Genomic DNA, 15343 nt, shown 5'->3' on the forward strand with positions numbered 1-15343 from the left:
AACCAGTGAGTCATTTTAGGGCATAAAATCTCTCATAATCTGACTCAAGTCGGGCGCATGCAACAAGTCATTTATCATTTATCAATATTAATGAGTAGCTCTACCCCCCCAAAAAGAGCTAAAGAATAGAGCAGTTTTCTTTTATTGCGGAAACTAAAGATTTGATGGAAAGAGAGACATCACTCTAACTGCTCATAGTGAAAGAAGGAATAAGAGCCATCACTTCAAATGGAAACTTTTCAAATATGTATGTGGGTGCTGAGTGCCATGGCTATTCAAAACAAAAGGCAGGAGAGCTTATTTGTTCCAGACACTCTTTGTGTTTTGAAAGATGACTTTCTGTTTCCCCGAATGTTGCGTCGGGTTCACAGCAGTGAACGCTCAGTCTGCGTCTGTTAAGACTCTGCATCAAAAGCTGCTGAATAATGAGAGAGAGAGAGAGAATACAGCTGGTCTACTTTCAACTTAGCAACAAACCCAAGATACAACAGCACTCTGGGGAGTAAGCCTATATTGATATAACACAGTTTTGAAATTAAAAGTTCTGGAGGAGGATCCGAAGACAGGGCAAAACTTTAACGCTGCCAACCAACTTTTAAACTTGGGAATATCAGTGATTTATCTGAAGTTGTACAGGTTGTAAATGTGATGAAATTCAAATGAGTTTTTACCTTAGGTTTGTGTATGTTTTCTAAAAAGGCACCTGAAGTTTTCTCATCTACAGATGCAGGGTTACTTGATTATTCACATCACACTTTGAGCCTCGTCCTTGTCGTTTTCAGATCAAGGATGTGTGACCCTCCCAGGCTTCAGACTCCTCTGTGAGGTAATTGGTGTTAAAGGTGGGTTGCGCCTCTTCCAGCTGAGGGTCCATAATAAGCAAGGCTGAACCTCGCAGATGTCACCCAAGCGCCAAAGTCACTGCTGGCAACCATTTCCATTTTTACAATCCTCGCTGCAAAACTCATTTTTGGCTCCGTCCGGCCATGTGCGGCTGGTCGGGCGTACAAGCCATTTTTCACTTCACGCAGCTTGTAAAGCAGCCATATGGAAGGAAGGACCTGGCTGCACCCTCACTGGCTCATCGCTGTGGTCCTAATATTTCACTGCCTCAAGGTCATATGATATTTATATTTCCTCTGAGCGGTTTCAAAAGGAGTTTGATGAAACTTTTAACAATGTCTTTGTGGAGAGAAAATAAATACACAAAGCCAGTCCTGTTTTTTGTCTCTGTTGTTCATAACAAACAGCATTCATCACAGCATATCATTAATGTCATTCCTGTTCTGGATGAATTTGGCAGACTGTCTTTTGCTTCATTAGACTTTGACACTAATTAACAGTAATTTACTCTGCTGTGCTGAATATGGGCACCCTTTGGATTTCATAAAGGCAGATCATGAATAAACATCAGTTTTCCATTTGAATCGTCTTGTCAGTGTAAAAAAGTTCTGTCAGACCAAAACACAATTAGTTAAGCCTATTACACATGCAAACATGACTTTGAATAGAAATTCCTGCACATTTCGATGCAAAAACTGAAGTGCAAATCTGAGGCATCGCACTAAGGCAACCAGAACAGCTGAGTAATCTCTCAGTGAGATATCACTTTAGTGTGTATCAGGAGGGATCACCTATTCAAACCAAAAACCCATTTCCTTTCCTTGCTTTGCCTGCATGCTATCTGTCTGGTTGACTTGTTTTTTATTTCCCTTTTGGTTGAGTCAGAGATACCAAGGCAGAGAGTGAAAAGTGGCCTCCTTTTTTGCCTGATCCAATTTGCAAAAAAAGAATAATAATAATAATAATAATGCTGCTATCTCCTCATACCAGGGGGAGAGTGCAGTTTTATTCCCCCTCCCTCCCATAAAAACTTTAGCTCCCAGAAAACAGTGAATACGACTATGTTAAAGAGAATCCAGCTGCCAAAAAAGATCCACATTTCATCAAATCACTTTCATACCGAGCTGCTAAGTGAGCAGCATTAAGGAGGAAGCAATGACATCCCTCATCATGCCTTTCTTTTTCCAATCCCTGCAGGGCAACATCCAGAAAAATGACTTACCATCCAACAACGGAAAGACTGTTGTGTGACAGAAAGATCACCATGAGCAATACTTATCACATCGCAGGACAGGGTCTTCCTGAGGTTTCAGCAGATTTTTGTTAAAGACCAGATGGAAATAGATTATTTTGAGAGGAAAATAAAGTTTGAAGTGGGTGGAAAATGTCAGGCGTTGTGATGTTGTGGTCAGAATGAGTCCACAGACCTGACATCTATGTCTTAAAGTTCTGTAGTGGACAAGTGATCAGGGTCTGTAGTTTAGTTTAGTGTCGTAAAGTGAGAATAAAAGGTATTAATATGGCAAAGACTGGTCAGAAATCTTGTTGGACTATAGGTATGCCATAAGTGTATTTCCATGTGAAACGGCTTCACCGTTTCTCTTGCGTGTTGACATCATACCCGTCCACTACAGCCCCGCCTCCGTACTCCGCTGATGCTCGTCCCCCCCTTGCATCAGCACCATTTCTGGTATCCTCGCAAAGCATCGAGAGGAGAGAGGAGAGAGAGGAGAGAGAGAGAGAGACTACCCAACCCCAGCAGAACGTAGAGGCGTCAGACGGCCGCCAGAGCATCCCGGTTACGCACCGTTCAGAGGCCCCCATCGTCAGATCGCAGCGCCAGAAACAGCTGAAGTAGAAGTGAACACAGCCGGGCACACGGCCACAGCTACAGTCAGTGATGGAGAGCCTGCTGGATAATCCAATGAAAGCCGTTCTTTACCTGAAGGAGCTCACCACTATCGTCCAGAACCAGCAAAGCCTGATCCAGACGCAGCGCCAACGCATCGACGAACTCGAGCGGAAGGTGGAGGACCTGATCGGGGAGAATCGACTGTTACGGGACCCCCACCACTACGTCCAGCAGCCCGCCGCTCCGCATCACCACCACCACCACCACCACCCGACTCACCGCAGCGCCAGTCCCCAGGCGCCGGCCCACCTCCATCAGCACCCGGGGAGCAACAAAGCTGCTGCTCACCTCGGCCAGCAGGCGCAGCAGCAGCAGCAGCAGCATCATCATCAGCCGCCGCCGCCGACGCAGCAACAGCAGCAGCAGCAGCAGCAGCAGCTTCCCGGTCTATCGGCCCAGCCTCAGCAGCACCCGACCCCCCCTGCGCCGTCCACCCACCACCCTCAGCAGCTGCAGCTCGTCCCCACCTCGCCGCAGTCGCCCAAAACAAGCCAAGCCAGCCCGGACTCCGCCGAGGAGGACAAGAGGAGCCCCTGCTGCAAGTCCTTGGTTCCGCAGACTCCCACCGCTCTCTGCCGCTCAGTTGGACTGGCCAGGAAAGCGGAGTAAGTAGCTTTCATGTTGTGTACACTGCAAAAATAAATAAATAAATAAATAATCTGTATTTTAATAAGAGAATATTTTGGTAAATTATAAGGAGTCATCAGACCTCATTTTCCTTATTGTAAAACAGAAAAATCTTCCTATAACAGACGCAGTTCAGCTTCAGTTTTATGGATTTCTGTCTCACACTAGTGTGGTCATCTCTCTTTTCCCAAAATAACCTTTTATTAAAATACCAGAACCATCACTATATGTCAAAAAGTGACACCTCACTGTCAGGCTTCATCGCCTGTCTCATAAAATGCACATAATATTACATCCAGTGACCCTAATAAAGAGGGATATTTTAGCATCTTAGCCCGCTGGAGTCTGGGCGAATCTTCTTGTCTAATTATAGCAAATGTGTTTTGCCAGAAAACAATGTGATACCCTCAAGGGCCATCAGATGTAATGCCACAGCCTGTTATCACCCAAGTAAATGGTGTCAGCTGAAAATCTGGAAACAGTTTTTTGATGGAAGCTGCTGAAGAAAAGCAGAAATACAGATTATTTTGGAAATACAGTAAAAAAAAAAAAAAAAAAAAGAGCCATCACTTACACATGATTTACCTTTGATAAACTTCACATTTCCTGATAAGCTAAGGCTTAATTTTCTGACAGCTCCTGCTGTATTTTCACATTATTCACCCAGTTGTTGGGCTGTTAAATCAATTGAATGCTTAATGGATATTGATTTTGAGGACTTGGACCCAGGTTGACATTTTAACAGTGCCGCTTTGTTAATTCTGCACCAAGGAAAACTGTTACCAGTCTGTGAGATTAGACACTGGACATAAAGTGTTTTTTGGGTGACTGGAGCCAAAGTTTCATAAAATAATGTAGTGAATAGTTTGGCTGAGGTGTTGTCCATGAGGTTACAGTGCACTGTTTTCCTGTGCCCACAGTTTGAACGTGGAATGAGCTGGGTATCGTTCAGAGCGCATCTGTTTTTAGGTTCGGCTGAGGTAGCGATTTCACAGGTGCAGAGTAAGAGCATTGTTTTAAGCAACTCGCATGTCTTAAAACAAGCAAAGCGCCGGCTCCTGAAGGCATGTCACTGACTTTTGAGGCACACCTCAGCTCTTTTGCAACTTCACATTCGAAAAACACCTACAATCGTGGTGGAATAATAGTAAAGACAGAGGAGGTTCGTAGTTGCTGATAAATCACTTTATAGCCACTCCAGAGGTACTAATAAGCCTTGATGAGCTTGTATCTCTTCCCTATTCTGTGAGTCACTGTTTCTGGTATCATATAGAGTTGGCGCTACAGACTGTACCTTCAAAATGCTGTTATTCAGTCAGTTTATTCCCAAACACTTGGTTGATTAATTGATTAGTTGATTAACATAACAATTTTGATGACCAATTAATTGTTGAAGCCATATTTTCAAGCAAACCAGGATTTCAACCAGGATTTGCTGTTTCTTTTCATCTTATGTGATAGTAAGCGCAGTGAAACTGTGGGTTTTGGGACTGTTGGTCAGACCAAACGAGCTATTTGAAGACATGAACATGAACTTTACATGTGAGTCACTGAGTCGATGAACAATAAAAATAATCCTTAGTTGCAACGCTAACAGAATTTTTGGACAGCAGTTAAAGATATGTGAGGGCAGATAAAATAACCATCGACACATCCTGCATCCTCTTCCAGTTGTATTTCTGTGGTGAAAAAGTAGATTTGAGGTTATAGAGTGTAACACAATTCCTATAAAGCCAAGATGGCACTTTTAAGTTGCATAACATTTCCTTAGTGGCTCTTTTTATGGATTTAATCAATATTAGTTAAAAGTGGAATTTCATGTGCAGTACTCTGATAGGAATTTTTATGTTTTATGGTGTTGAAGTAAAGGATTTTATTAGGCTTTTTGGCACTGATCAAAAGAAAAAAACCTTAAATGTCAAAGTGAAAACAGATCCCTACAAAGTGATCCAGTTTGCATAAGTGTTCTCCCCCTCTCCATGCTGTAATTTTTCCCCATTCCTCCTCACAAAACAGCAGTGCAGTCACAAATTATTGATTAGACTGAGATCATGAAATTAGCATTGTTGTTTTTAAGCCATCCCTTCTGTAGGTCTGGCTGGTCTTGAGCTTTTTGTCACTGTCTTGCTGGAAAACAAATCTTGTCTGAAGTCGCAGGTGTCTTCCAGACTTCATCAGCTTTTTCTCCAGGATCTCCTCATATTTTGCTGCATTCGTTTATCCTCACAAGCTGTCCTTGGCCTGCTGCAGAGATGTATCCACGTAGCTTTTTTGATCAGCGTCAAAAAAACAAAAAGAACCCTTTTAAAATCCCCTTTGATTCAGCGCTGTGAAAGAATACAACACTGAACACTTGCACTTTTTATACACCCCTGAATGCAGTTCAGAACTGTACCCGGTGTTGAATGTTCTATGCTCGCCACTATCAAGGTCACATGAATTTTCTCTGCTGGAGCCACTCACACACACACACACACACACACACACACACACACATACACACACACGCACGTAGTAACACACACAACACACCGCGCTGAGCCCCATCTGTTCCACTCGGCCGCGTTTGCATTGTTTCTGTTAATCCAGATTGATTCATCGTGCCATTAGGACATAATTCCTAAAGAGTGCGGGTCAGGAATAGTATACATTAGCATGGATACTAGAAATAACACAAGCGGTGTCACGTGGGTTCACCCCAGACACAGACAAACACATACAAAGATATGAGCTGTACAGAATAAATGTTGAGGGGGTGGGTTTCAATAAGTGGGTTCATTTGTGATTTACCAACATGCCCCCTGACAGTTGTGCAGAATGACAAACAATGAAAGGGAGAGGAGGGGAATAAGAGAGAGAAAACATACTGTACACTATCTTATCCTTAATGTAAAAGCAGTGATACATGAAAGGCAGCAGACGTGACGGAGCATTGTAATTTCCACTTAGAGCATTGATCCCGGTCGGACAAGATGCTGTCATTTCGGCGGGAGACAGGAACAAACTTACTAATAAGGGGTATGTGTCAGTCTATTTATCCAGATTCTTCCTAGCCCACGATACCTTGGGTGAATTATGGGTGTGAGTTAGCGGTGACTGAGAGAATTTAGGGGAATAAATTATGTAAGAGGACAGCCTATCACCTAAAGGGAAAAGTTTGACATTTTGCGAAATATGCTTATTCCACCTCTATAAATAGTAAAACCATAGATTTCTTAACAACCTTGAGCAGCTCTGTAATAATATTTTGGCTGATATCATGGATTTATTTTCAGTAACATGGATAGTTTCTTGTGTTAATTAGTGATGTAAGGAAACAGCATAATCTCAGAGTGCTGGGATGTACTGGATTTCCAACTTAACCACCATTTTGCTAACTCATCTATGTGTTTTTACTTGATTAAACAGGGAATAGAAAATCCTTTGCAAAGCTCTAAATGAAAAATTAAATGCTCGTTCACTCACATCATGCATTCCTCATCTGCTCCAGTGGCGTAATTAGGGGAATGCAAATTAAGGCTGCCTTCAGCTCCGAATGGCAAACTTGGTTGAAAAGTAGTTTTTGGTACGAGGCCCAACTTCTCAGGCGGAGAGTCTGAAGTGTTGCAGTCCCGTTGCTGAGTCTGAGGAGGATTCTTACGGGGCCTGTGTGATCTGAGAGAAGCCCTCAGTGATCCTATCTACTCCTCTTCCTTCCTCTTCTCTGTCTTTCTCTGTGCCTCCTATTCTTTCAGCTTCCATTGTTCCTATTCTCAATTTCTCCCAATCTTTGGCTCTTTGTTTAGCCTGTAAATGATACCTTTGTCCACCTGCCTCATTACTTCTTCCCCCTCCTTGACTGTCCTTCTTCGTATTTTTTCTCCTACTCATCTAAACCCATCTCTTCTCTCACTTCTCTTTTCCTGTAATCAGCAGCTTATAATACAGAGGCCACCTCTGCAGCCTGGATCTGTATTCAGTCCCACCCTCCAACCATCAGGCTCTCCACCACTTAACCCATCTCCTGGCTGGGCTGCAGCCTTCAGTCCTCCCTGTCCTTTGCTTCTCCGTACAGGCTTCGGAGGCTGCCAAGTGTGTGTGTTAAAATGACTGAGTGTGAAGGTTGGGCCATGTGGTCAGGAGGGAGTCAAGAAGAGATGGCAATAAGCGTAGGTGGTGTGGTGTGTTTGTGTATGTGTGTGCATAGGTGCGTGCGTGTCTGATCGGCAGCAAACCGGGAGCCTGAGGTGAAAATCCCAGGGTTCTCATATAGCTCCAGGTGTTTCTCTGCTGCTTCCTTGCCCCCCTCAAACACACACACACACACACTCACAAATACATTAAGCTCTTGCTCTTACACACAAAAGATTCACTAACACACACAAACTGTAACATGCCACATGCCACCTGGCAGCCCGCATGTTTTTCCTCATTGGCCGTGACTCCCTCTGCGCCCGCCGTGCCCTCGTTTTCCTCCTACTGGCCCTGTACCAACCAGAGCACAGAATGTATGCCATCTTGTATGTCATTTCCTGCCTGTGCTTATCTCCTTCAGGGATAAAATGGGATGCAAAGATAGCACTTAGAGATGGGAAGCTCAGTGCACACACATTCACTCTCATACATTGTAGCATATATTACGGAGTAGCCCTGCTGTGTGCCTGCTGGATGCTGCAGTGTCTCCTTGTCCTGATGCTCTTAGATCAATGAGCCTGGAGCTTTGCCAGCACAGGCTCAACCAGCTATGCTAGGCCTTTAGTGCTATGCTAGCCTCAATCTCCAGGTACCATGTAGTTCTTCTAAAGCTGGGGTATCTTTTATCTCAATGTACCATGAACCTTTTCTCTAAATAATACACCTAAGACTTTGTAGGAGCAATAAAGGACCAGCACAACACTGAGAAGCTCTCAAAAGCTTACAGGGTTTACATATAATAATGAATGAATATCAACGCTTAGCGGCAAAGGTGGAATTACCATGACATTATTTTATTGTTGCAAGACTTGGATGGATGGTTGGGCATACAAATTGTCTAGCACCTTTGCATCTAATTTCTTAAGAGTCTAACAGTCAACACTGTTTCTTTATACTCTTTAGAAGGCACACTCCATATGCTAATGAAATGTTAGCAGCTAACAAAATGTTAGCTTATGAAATAAGTTCAGCGCCACATGATCGTCAAACTTCTTCAGCCTTTTTGCTAGAGTTTGTCCTCGTTTGCTGTTTAGAATGGTTAAGACGTCACTAAAATGTTGAACTCATTAGCTATACGATAGAATAACTTATTTATTTTTACCATGACCACAGTCTTTCACTAACCTTAGCTTTAATCAAGTAGTTGGCTAAACTTAGTATAGCCCAGTATTAAAGGAGTATTAACTGATGGCAGTGTAACAATTTGTAAAACACAACATTAAGGTTTTATGGTGAATGCGTAAGCAAACAGTTGCTTATTTAAACACCCAGAATATTCAGAGCCGTATTAGCGTTCATTTGAAACTGTGTTTCTGTCCACCCAATGACTATATTCTTGAAGCTCTGGTTTGGTCTCCACCGACTGCTGAGAGAAATATCTGGCTTTTAAGCTGCTACATGCTTTGTTCACCAGTTAGTCACAGACTGTTTCTGTCTGCTGTTTGGTGCTGGGCAGGTAGCATGCAATGAATTTATTGTACTTTTCAGGGCTACATGTTCAAATTTGTTTGCACTTGACATCTTGAAAAAGTGACAGCTGGCACAAGTTTCAGAGGCACATATCTTAACAACCTTGCCTTGAAAAAAAAAAATCCTGAAACAATCTGTGTGGCTCAATAACCCGAGAAGTAGGGGGTGACGAGATATATATTGTTTTGTGATTTGAGTGAACAGACCCTTTAAGAATATCAATTTCCTGTTTCTAGAGCCTGAAAGAAAAGTAGACCCACTGTTTCTTTGTTTGTTCGTCTCCCAAAAGACAACAGTGGGAGGGATTCAGAGAGGAGTAGATGGGTGGGTAATGGATGTGAGGAGTTCAAATGTGCACAGCGGTCTTTTCTATACTTCTCTCTCTCTCTCTGCCCCCCTTTTTTCTTGCTTTCCCTTCGCCATTACTTGAGAGGTAGAATCTCTTCTTCTGCAAGCCTCTGCTCTTTCCCCTGTCTTCCCTTCCCCCTGTCTGAATGGGAATCACGTCTGCTTGGTTATGACAGGGTGGCTTGGCTCTGCTGCTGCTGGAATCCAAATCATGAATATCACATTTGGTGCGTAGTGCTTTTAAATTGCTTCATTTCTCAGAGGATGTAGCTGCCGGGTGATTCCTGACTCTCTGGTAGAATATTAGCTGTTTTCATGCACAAGTTGAGCAAGACAAAAAAGACAGTCCCAGTTGTCTGTAATCTAGCTGTGTGTGTTGATGTGTGTGTGGGCTCAGGATTGTGTTTGTTTTTGTGTTAGGGTGTTAAATGAACACGGAAACTGCTGTTGTAAGGAGATATATGAGATGATTTTGGGTCTCTTACATTTATGTGTGTGTGTGTGTGTGTGTGATAGACCAAGGTGTTGGTTTTATCCAATCTTGTTAACATATCACCATTACTAAATTGAAATCATATTCCTCTCAGTACAAATAAATAGGCTTGCACTGCTCTGGTGTGTGGTCAGAAACACAGGAAAACAATTAAGGGCAAAATGTCATATACCCTTTCCTGATTTTCCAAACAAATCCTAGGCCTACATCCTTACGAAACCCTTGTAAGCTCTATTTCTTTATGAATTTAAATGCTAAAATACAAAGACAATAAAAACATGGATTTTGTGTATCTGTTTAGCAATTATGTACATGTCAGTTTTAGCCAGCAGCTTTGATTGATGGTATGTTTTGGCTGCCTTGCTGCACCTTTCAGGTAATGCCTGGTGTTTTGTTTGGCACCACAGGGAGGGATTGATAAATGTGATAGAGCTGCAGAAATGCACATAGACTAAACAGTTTTAAAAAATAGGACAGGGATAGAATAAGTGCATAAAACATACTGAGAACCCCTACAGGGCCGAGGAGTCCAAATGTTGTCCCACTTTCCTCATAGCTTGGCTAAAATGCAAACAGTTCCTTCCCAGTGTCCTCTGCCTCCGTGATTCCCCATCAATCAACATGACAAAGATTGGCTCAACCGTCATTTTTTTTCTAAACATGGCTTCCAACTGGCAGTCCTCTGTCACTTAGGCAACATGCCGACTCACTGAGAGACAGATGTGTCATCCTCGTCCTTGACACTTTCAGACACCTCATATGACATCATCTTTTATATGTAACTATTGCACGCCCACATAACAACTCTGCATTGAATTTTTTATTGTCTTTGCTGTTAGTCATGTTGCACTAGCTACAAAGTGAGTTGCCTCCCTCCTGGTTGGGGCCAAATTATTCACTCATCTGATTGATGCATTTCATTTCTTCTTCATACAAATAAACAGTGTGTCTAATGAGCAATCAGTGTAGTGTGTGTGCCATTAGTATGCAATCTACATATTTCAGAGTAGTGGTTGTAAATGGAAATGACATCACTGTTGTCATCTGGTGTCACTAAGTTTGATTGCATAATATAAGCAGATAATTGCATTAAATAATCAGAGCCTTGCTCCCTATTCATCCCTTTTTAAAAAATGTCAAAAATATTATCAACAAGTTTTATTATGTTTAAAGCTACATACACATTTCAATATGGTATCAAAATTAATTTCTCCAATTTTAACATGAAACAGAGGCACCAGTGAAAAACAGACAATTACCAGCAATAAAATTTTCATAATTGCAGAGTTTCTTTGTGGAAGAAAAAAGTGGTACTATGTGCAGATGTGATAAGTGTAGCAGTTGATAACACACCTCACATTTCTCGCTCTTTTAATGGCTCTGTAAGGCATTACAGCCTGTTCTATCTTCAACACAAAATGAGCCATTAGCTGGCAATTAGCACCTGCTCACGTATGTAGTGTTGTAAGGAAACAGATGTGTTGACCATAGACTAATGCTTAGAAACATCTTGAAAATTATGCACCATACGAATGTGTGTTAGTCTGGTGTTAGCACCTCAAAGATGATGCTAAGATGGTGGAGACCCCCAGTGGTCAGAGAGCTTATGAAATAAAGGTTCTTTGAAAGAAGGAACAGTGTGCAGTTATGGAAAAATGTCCACCCATCTGTCGCAGAGATTTCACCTCCTGAGAGCTTAGCGCAGAAAATCCCTCAACAGACAATTCTAATTGTTTTGCACCATGTGTACCAGTGTACATCTGTGTGTGTGTGTGCATGTGTGTGTGTATCCAAAGAGGGTTAGGTGGGTGGTTAAATATGGGCTCATATTAGAGCTAAAAACTGGAAAAAAAATATGGAATTATTAGTTTTGTAAATGATGTTAGCATGATTAAGAGTATCCAATAATATTCAAATATAATCGTGACATTCAAAAGTTATAGTTGGTCATCATATTTACTGGTAACAGTTGCATAGTTGACTAGTTATGGTAATACTGACTGAAACTGTGGGTTGGGTTGGTCACATTTGAGATTTTGATATAAAACTGACAACACCTAATGTTGCACTACTTGAGCTAACTTTGACTCAGACTGCTTCACAGCCCCAACATCCTGGTGGCCTCAAATCAGAACTTTATTGGGTGAAAAGCTTAAAACTAGTATGTCTGAAAGCTTAACTTCATCTCTGTCCATTCAGCTGTCTGTCATTTTCACTTGACAACTGAGCTAATCTGTTGGTATTTTATGAACCACAAAAAGGTCTGGTTTAGTTCCTTATTTTTTAAAAAGGTTAAAAAAATATACAAGTCAGTGTTTCTTTTTTCATGCAAGCCACCTTTGACCAAAATGAGAATAATAAAAAAAATCTTAGGGCCTTAGTTAGGGTTAAGGGTTCTTGGGGGTGTTTATCTAGTTTTCAGGCTATTGCTCTTCATAAGCAATGGTGGGTTGTATATGTACGTTACATACTGTCATTTTATTTACCCTTTTTTATTGGCCATTTCTCTCTATTTAACATAATCACTGCGTCTGCTGTAGCATTTTCTACTAACACACACGTACACACGTGCACAGGCACATACTTGCCTAGGGAAATGTCAGGTATAGTTAACTATATGACCCAGAGTAATGTTCAAAGCCATCCACCTAAGGCTTCCAGGCATTGCAGAGCTGATTGGAACAGGCACAGCATGTCCAATCGGCTTTCCTGGTCTTCTCAACACATCACACAAAGCCTCAACCAAGACTCAAACATGATATATTGTACTGTGCAAAAGAAAAGAAAACAGGGGCTACATCCACTCAGGTACTAATTGACTCACTCATTTGCAATCTTCACACTTACGGATACTCTTCATTCAATTACTTTGTACTACTTTGTCACTTTTGTTTCATACAGTATGCCAGAATTTATATATTTATGTGTGCTTTTCCGCAGGGGTGTGTGTTACCTAGCCTTAAATGCTTGGTTGAATTCATCTTTTCCTGGGAGCCACAGATAGAAATGACTAACCAGCATGTGTCTGTGTGCCCAAGCATTACATTTTCCGTGCCTCATTGATGTATTATCTGTGACATTTAATAAGCATTTGGGTTAGCCAGATAGTAGATAGTCTTCACGTTCAGATGACTATAAAAGCATCTTGCCCTTCCCCTGCACTGTGGTTATATCATCAACGCTCCGTCTGTCAACCCCTTGACACCAGGATTACATCATCAGGTACGCAGTGCCATGGGGGGGAGGGGCCAATGACTCGATCAGTGATGACATTGGAGGGTTCAACTTGGAACAAATCCTAAAAGGAGCAAATGACATAAGCAGGACATGAAGTCTGAATGAGTCATATGTGTGGGAACTGGAGTAAAGAAGTTATTGTATGTCTTTGTCACGTCTCCCCCATCATTTGCCTACATGCCCTCTCTCCCTCATTTTACTTTGCACTATACTCCCTTAATGGATAAATGAACATAATTTACTTCAACACAAAATGTATGGCTGCTGTTGCTGATGGGGAAGATGAGATTTTCCTCATCAGCCCAAACTGATATATGACAACCATGTCACTTTGATAGCTGTCAAGCATCAGTGTGAAGCATGGAAAATATCTGTGAAATTTGACCCACTGCCAAGTCTTCAGCAGATGGCCTTGCAGCAACACAGCGTAGCTTGATGCTCGATATGAGCTGCTAAAACTGCTCAGTAGTGGAGGGACCAGCTGGAGATCAGATGAAAACAGTTGGATAAACTGATGCTTTCATGGCAAAATGAGTGACTGTAATTTCTGTGTTTTGTTTTTCCTTTTTTCCCCACTACCAGCTGAAACTCTGTGATTTTACCTTTTTATTTTTGTGTTGTGATGTTTATGCCATTATGGCAAAGTCTTCCATCGATCCCCAGTGAAATTATTGTAAAAATGCATTTTTAATGGTGGTCTCAGACTAAAACTCACATAAACAGATAGTTTGCACAAAGTAGAGTGTAGAAAGCTAGTGAGGATGCTGCAAATGACATTTAAATAACCATATAAATGTGTCCTATATATATTCTGCCATTTCACCCAGTCCCAGCAGGATCAGAGAGTAGAATTGTGGAACTTTCCCACCATTATTCACAGTAGAATTGTAGTTTCCATACTTACATCTCCCGTCACACACAACTTGACAGAAAATTGCCATAATATATGCCAATATATGGCTTGAACAGCTGCCCAACGGAGAGCAGCCTCACTGTATCTTTATCATTGGAAATAGCTATTTGTTGAATGAATTCTTATTATTCACCACTGCACCAACTCAGACTAAGATAATGAACCTGAATTGGTATTTTATTTGACTTCATTAATTCAGCCTGACATTGGGTTCATGGTAGTAAATGTCTTGTGAGATATCCATCCTGCTGCCATCATTTTTGTTTGACAGCAAGCAGTTAGCCTAATATTTTTCACACTGATCAAAGATATATGTTGATTTTAGAGCTGCTATTTATGTTAGTCAATTTACAACAGCTTGTCCAGTGGTGTTGATGTCATCCATGCTCATTAGCATTTTTCCATCATCTTATCTCTCAAATGTTGGTAGCTAGCCAACTAAGACGGATAAGATAACACAGTCTTAAGAAGGGATATCAGCCTTTTCAGGCAATCTTTTACAACTGTAGTGGTGTAAAATGTCTTTAAGTTACAGCATTTATGCCATTTATTGCCAACAATAAAAAAAATTCTGCCAACACACACAATAATATTAGCTAAAAAGCAGGGTACTGGTTTGCTACCTTGGTTACACTGAGTAGCCCAAGTTCTCGCTTGCTTGCTTGATGTTTGCAAGCTAACTTTGCATTTCTTCAATGGTTAGAAGATAAGCTATTGCCCCTTCTGCTGGTTGTTTGGACTCTATGGTACTATCAGACTAGAAACTGTGAGATATGTCAACTTGTTGCATAAAATTTGGCTGAAGAAGAAAATATTTCATTGCTAACACAAACTTGTCCAGTAGAAATAAATGCAGCTCGATGTCAGTCTGAAACCCCCTCAGCTAACAGATCTCTCTCCGACAAGCGAATGCCAGGAAGTGGTTCACTCCTGCTCTTCCCCCGGGCTCAGCTCGCTCTTTCTCTCTCCTTTTTTGCCTCCTCGACCAAAAGACTTCTCTTTTAAGTTTTATTGGAGGGGGACTAGCAGTTGGGAGTTGAGCTGAAGAAACTCAAATATAAAATGTTGAGAGCTTAAAAAGAACTTCTTTGATTTTGAGAAGATGACATAAAAACTTGACATTTACCATTGATATTTTAGATAAATTTTTCTTTCACAGAATTCATGTAGCTGCTGAAAATATCTCAAAACTGTTGACACACTGCTCCATTTGAAATCTTCAAATGGTTCCAATGCTCTTACAAACATCATTACAAATCACTGTTCCTTCTCCTCTGCTTTGTCACCAGCTTGCATATATAACTGAGATCTGAAGAGGTGAAAGTTC

General features: G+C 41.5%; 1 protein-coding gene across 1 annotated transcript in view; it reads left to right on the forward strand.

The window, feature by feature from the left end:
- Nucleotides 1–2578: 2578 nt before the first annotated feature.
- The window catches only part of LOC108879655 (IQ motif and SEC7 domain-containing protein 3-like), a 99522-nt gene continuing 86757 nt past the window's right edge, over nt 2579–15343 (forward strand). The window contains 1 exon segment of the mRNA XM_018671014.2: nt 2579–3360. Coding sequence (XP_018526530.1) covers nt 2744–3360 — 617 coding nt within the window. The 5' untranslated portion in view covers nt 2579–2743.

Source organism: Lates calcarifer, linkage group LG18 (genome assembly GCF_001640805.2).
Source record: "Lates calcarifer isolate ASB-BC8 linkage group LG18, TLL_Latcal_v3, whole genome shotgun sequence".
Taxonomy (NCBI): Eukaryota; Metazoa; Chordata; class Actinopteri; family Centropomidae; genus Lates; species Lates calcarifer.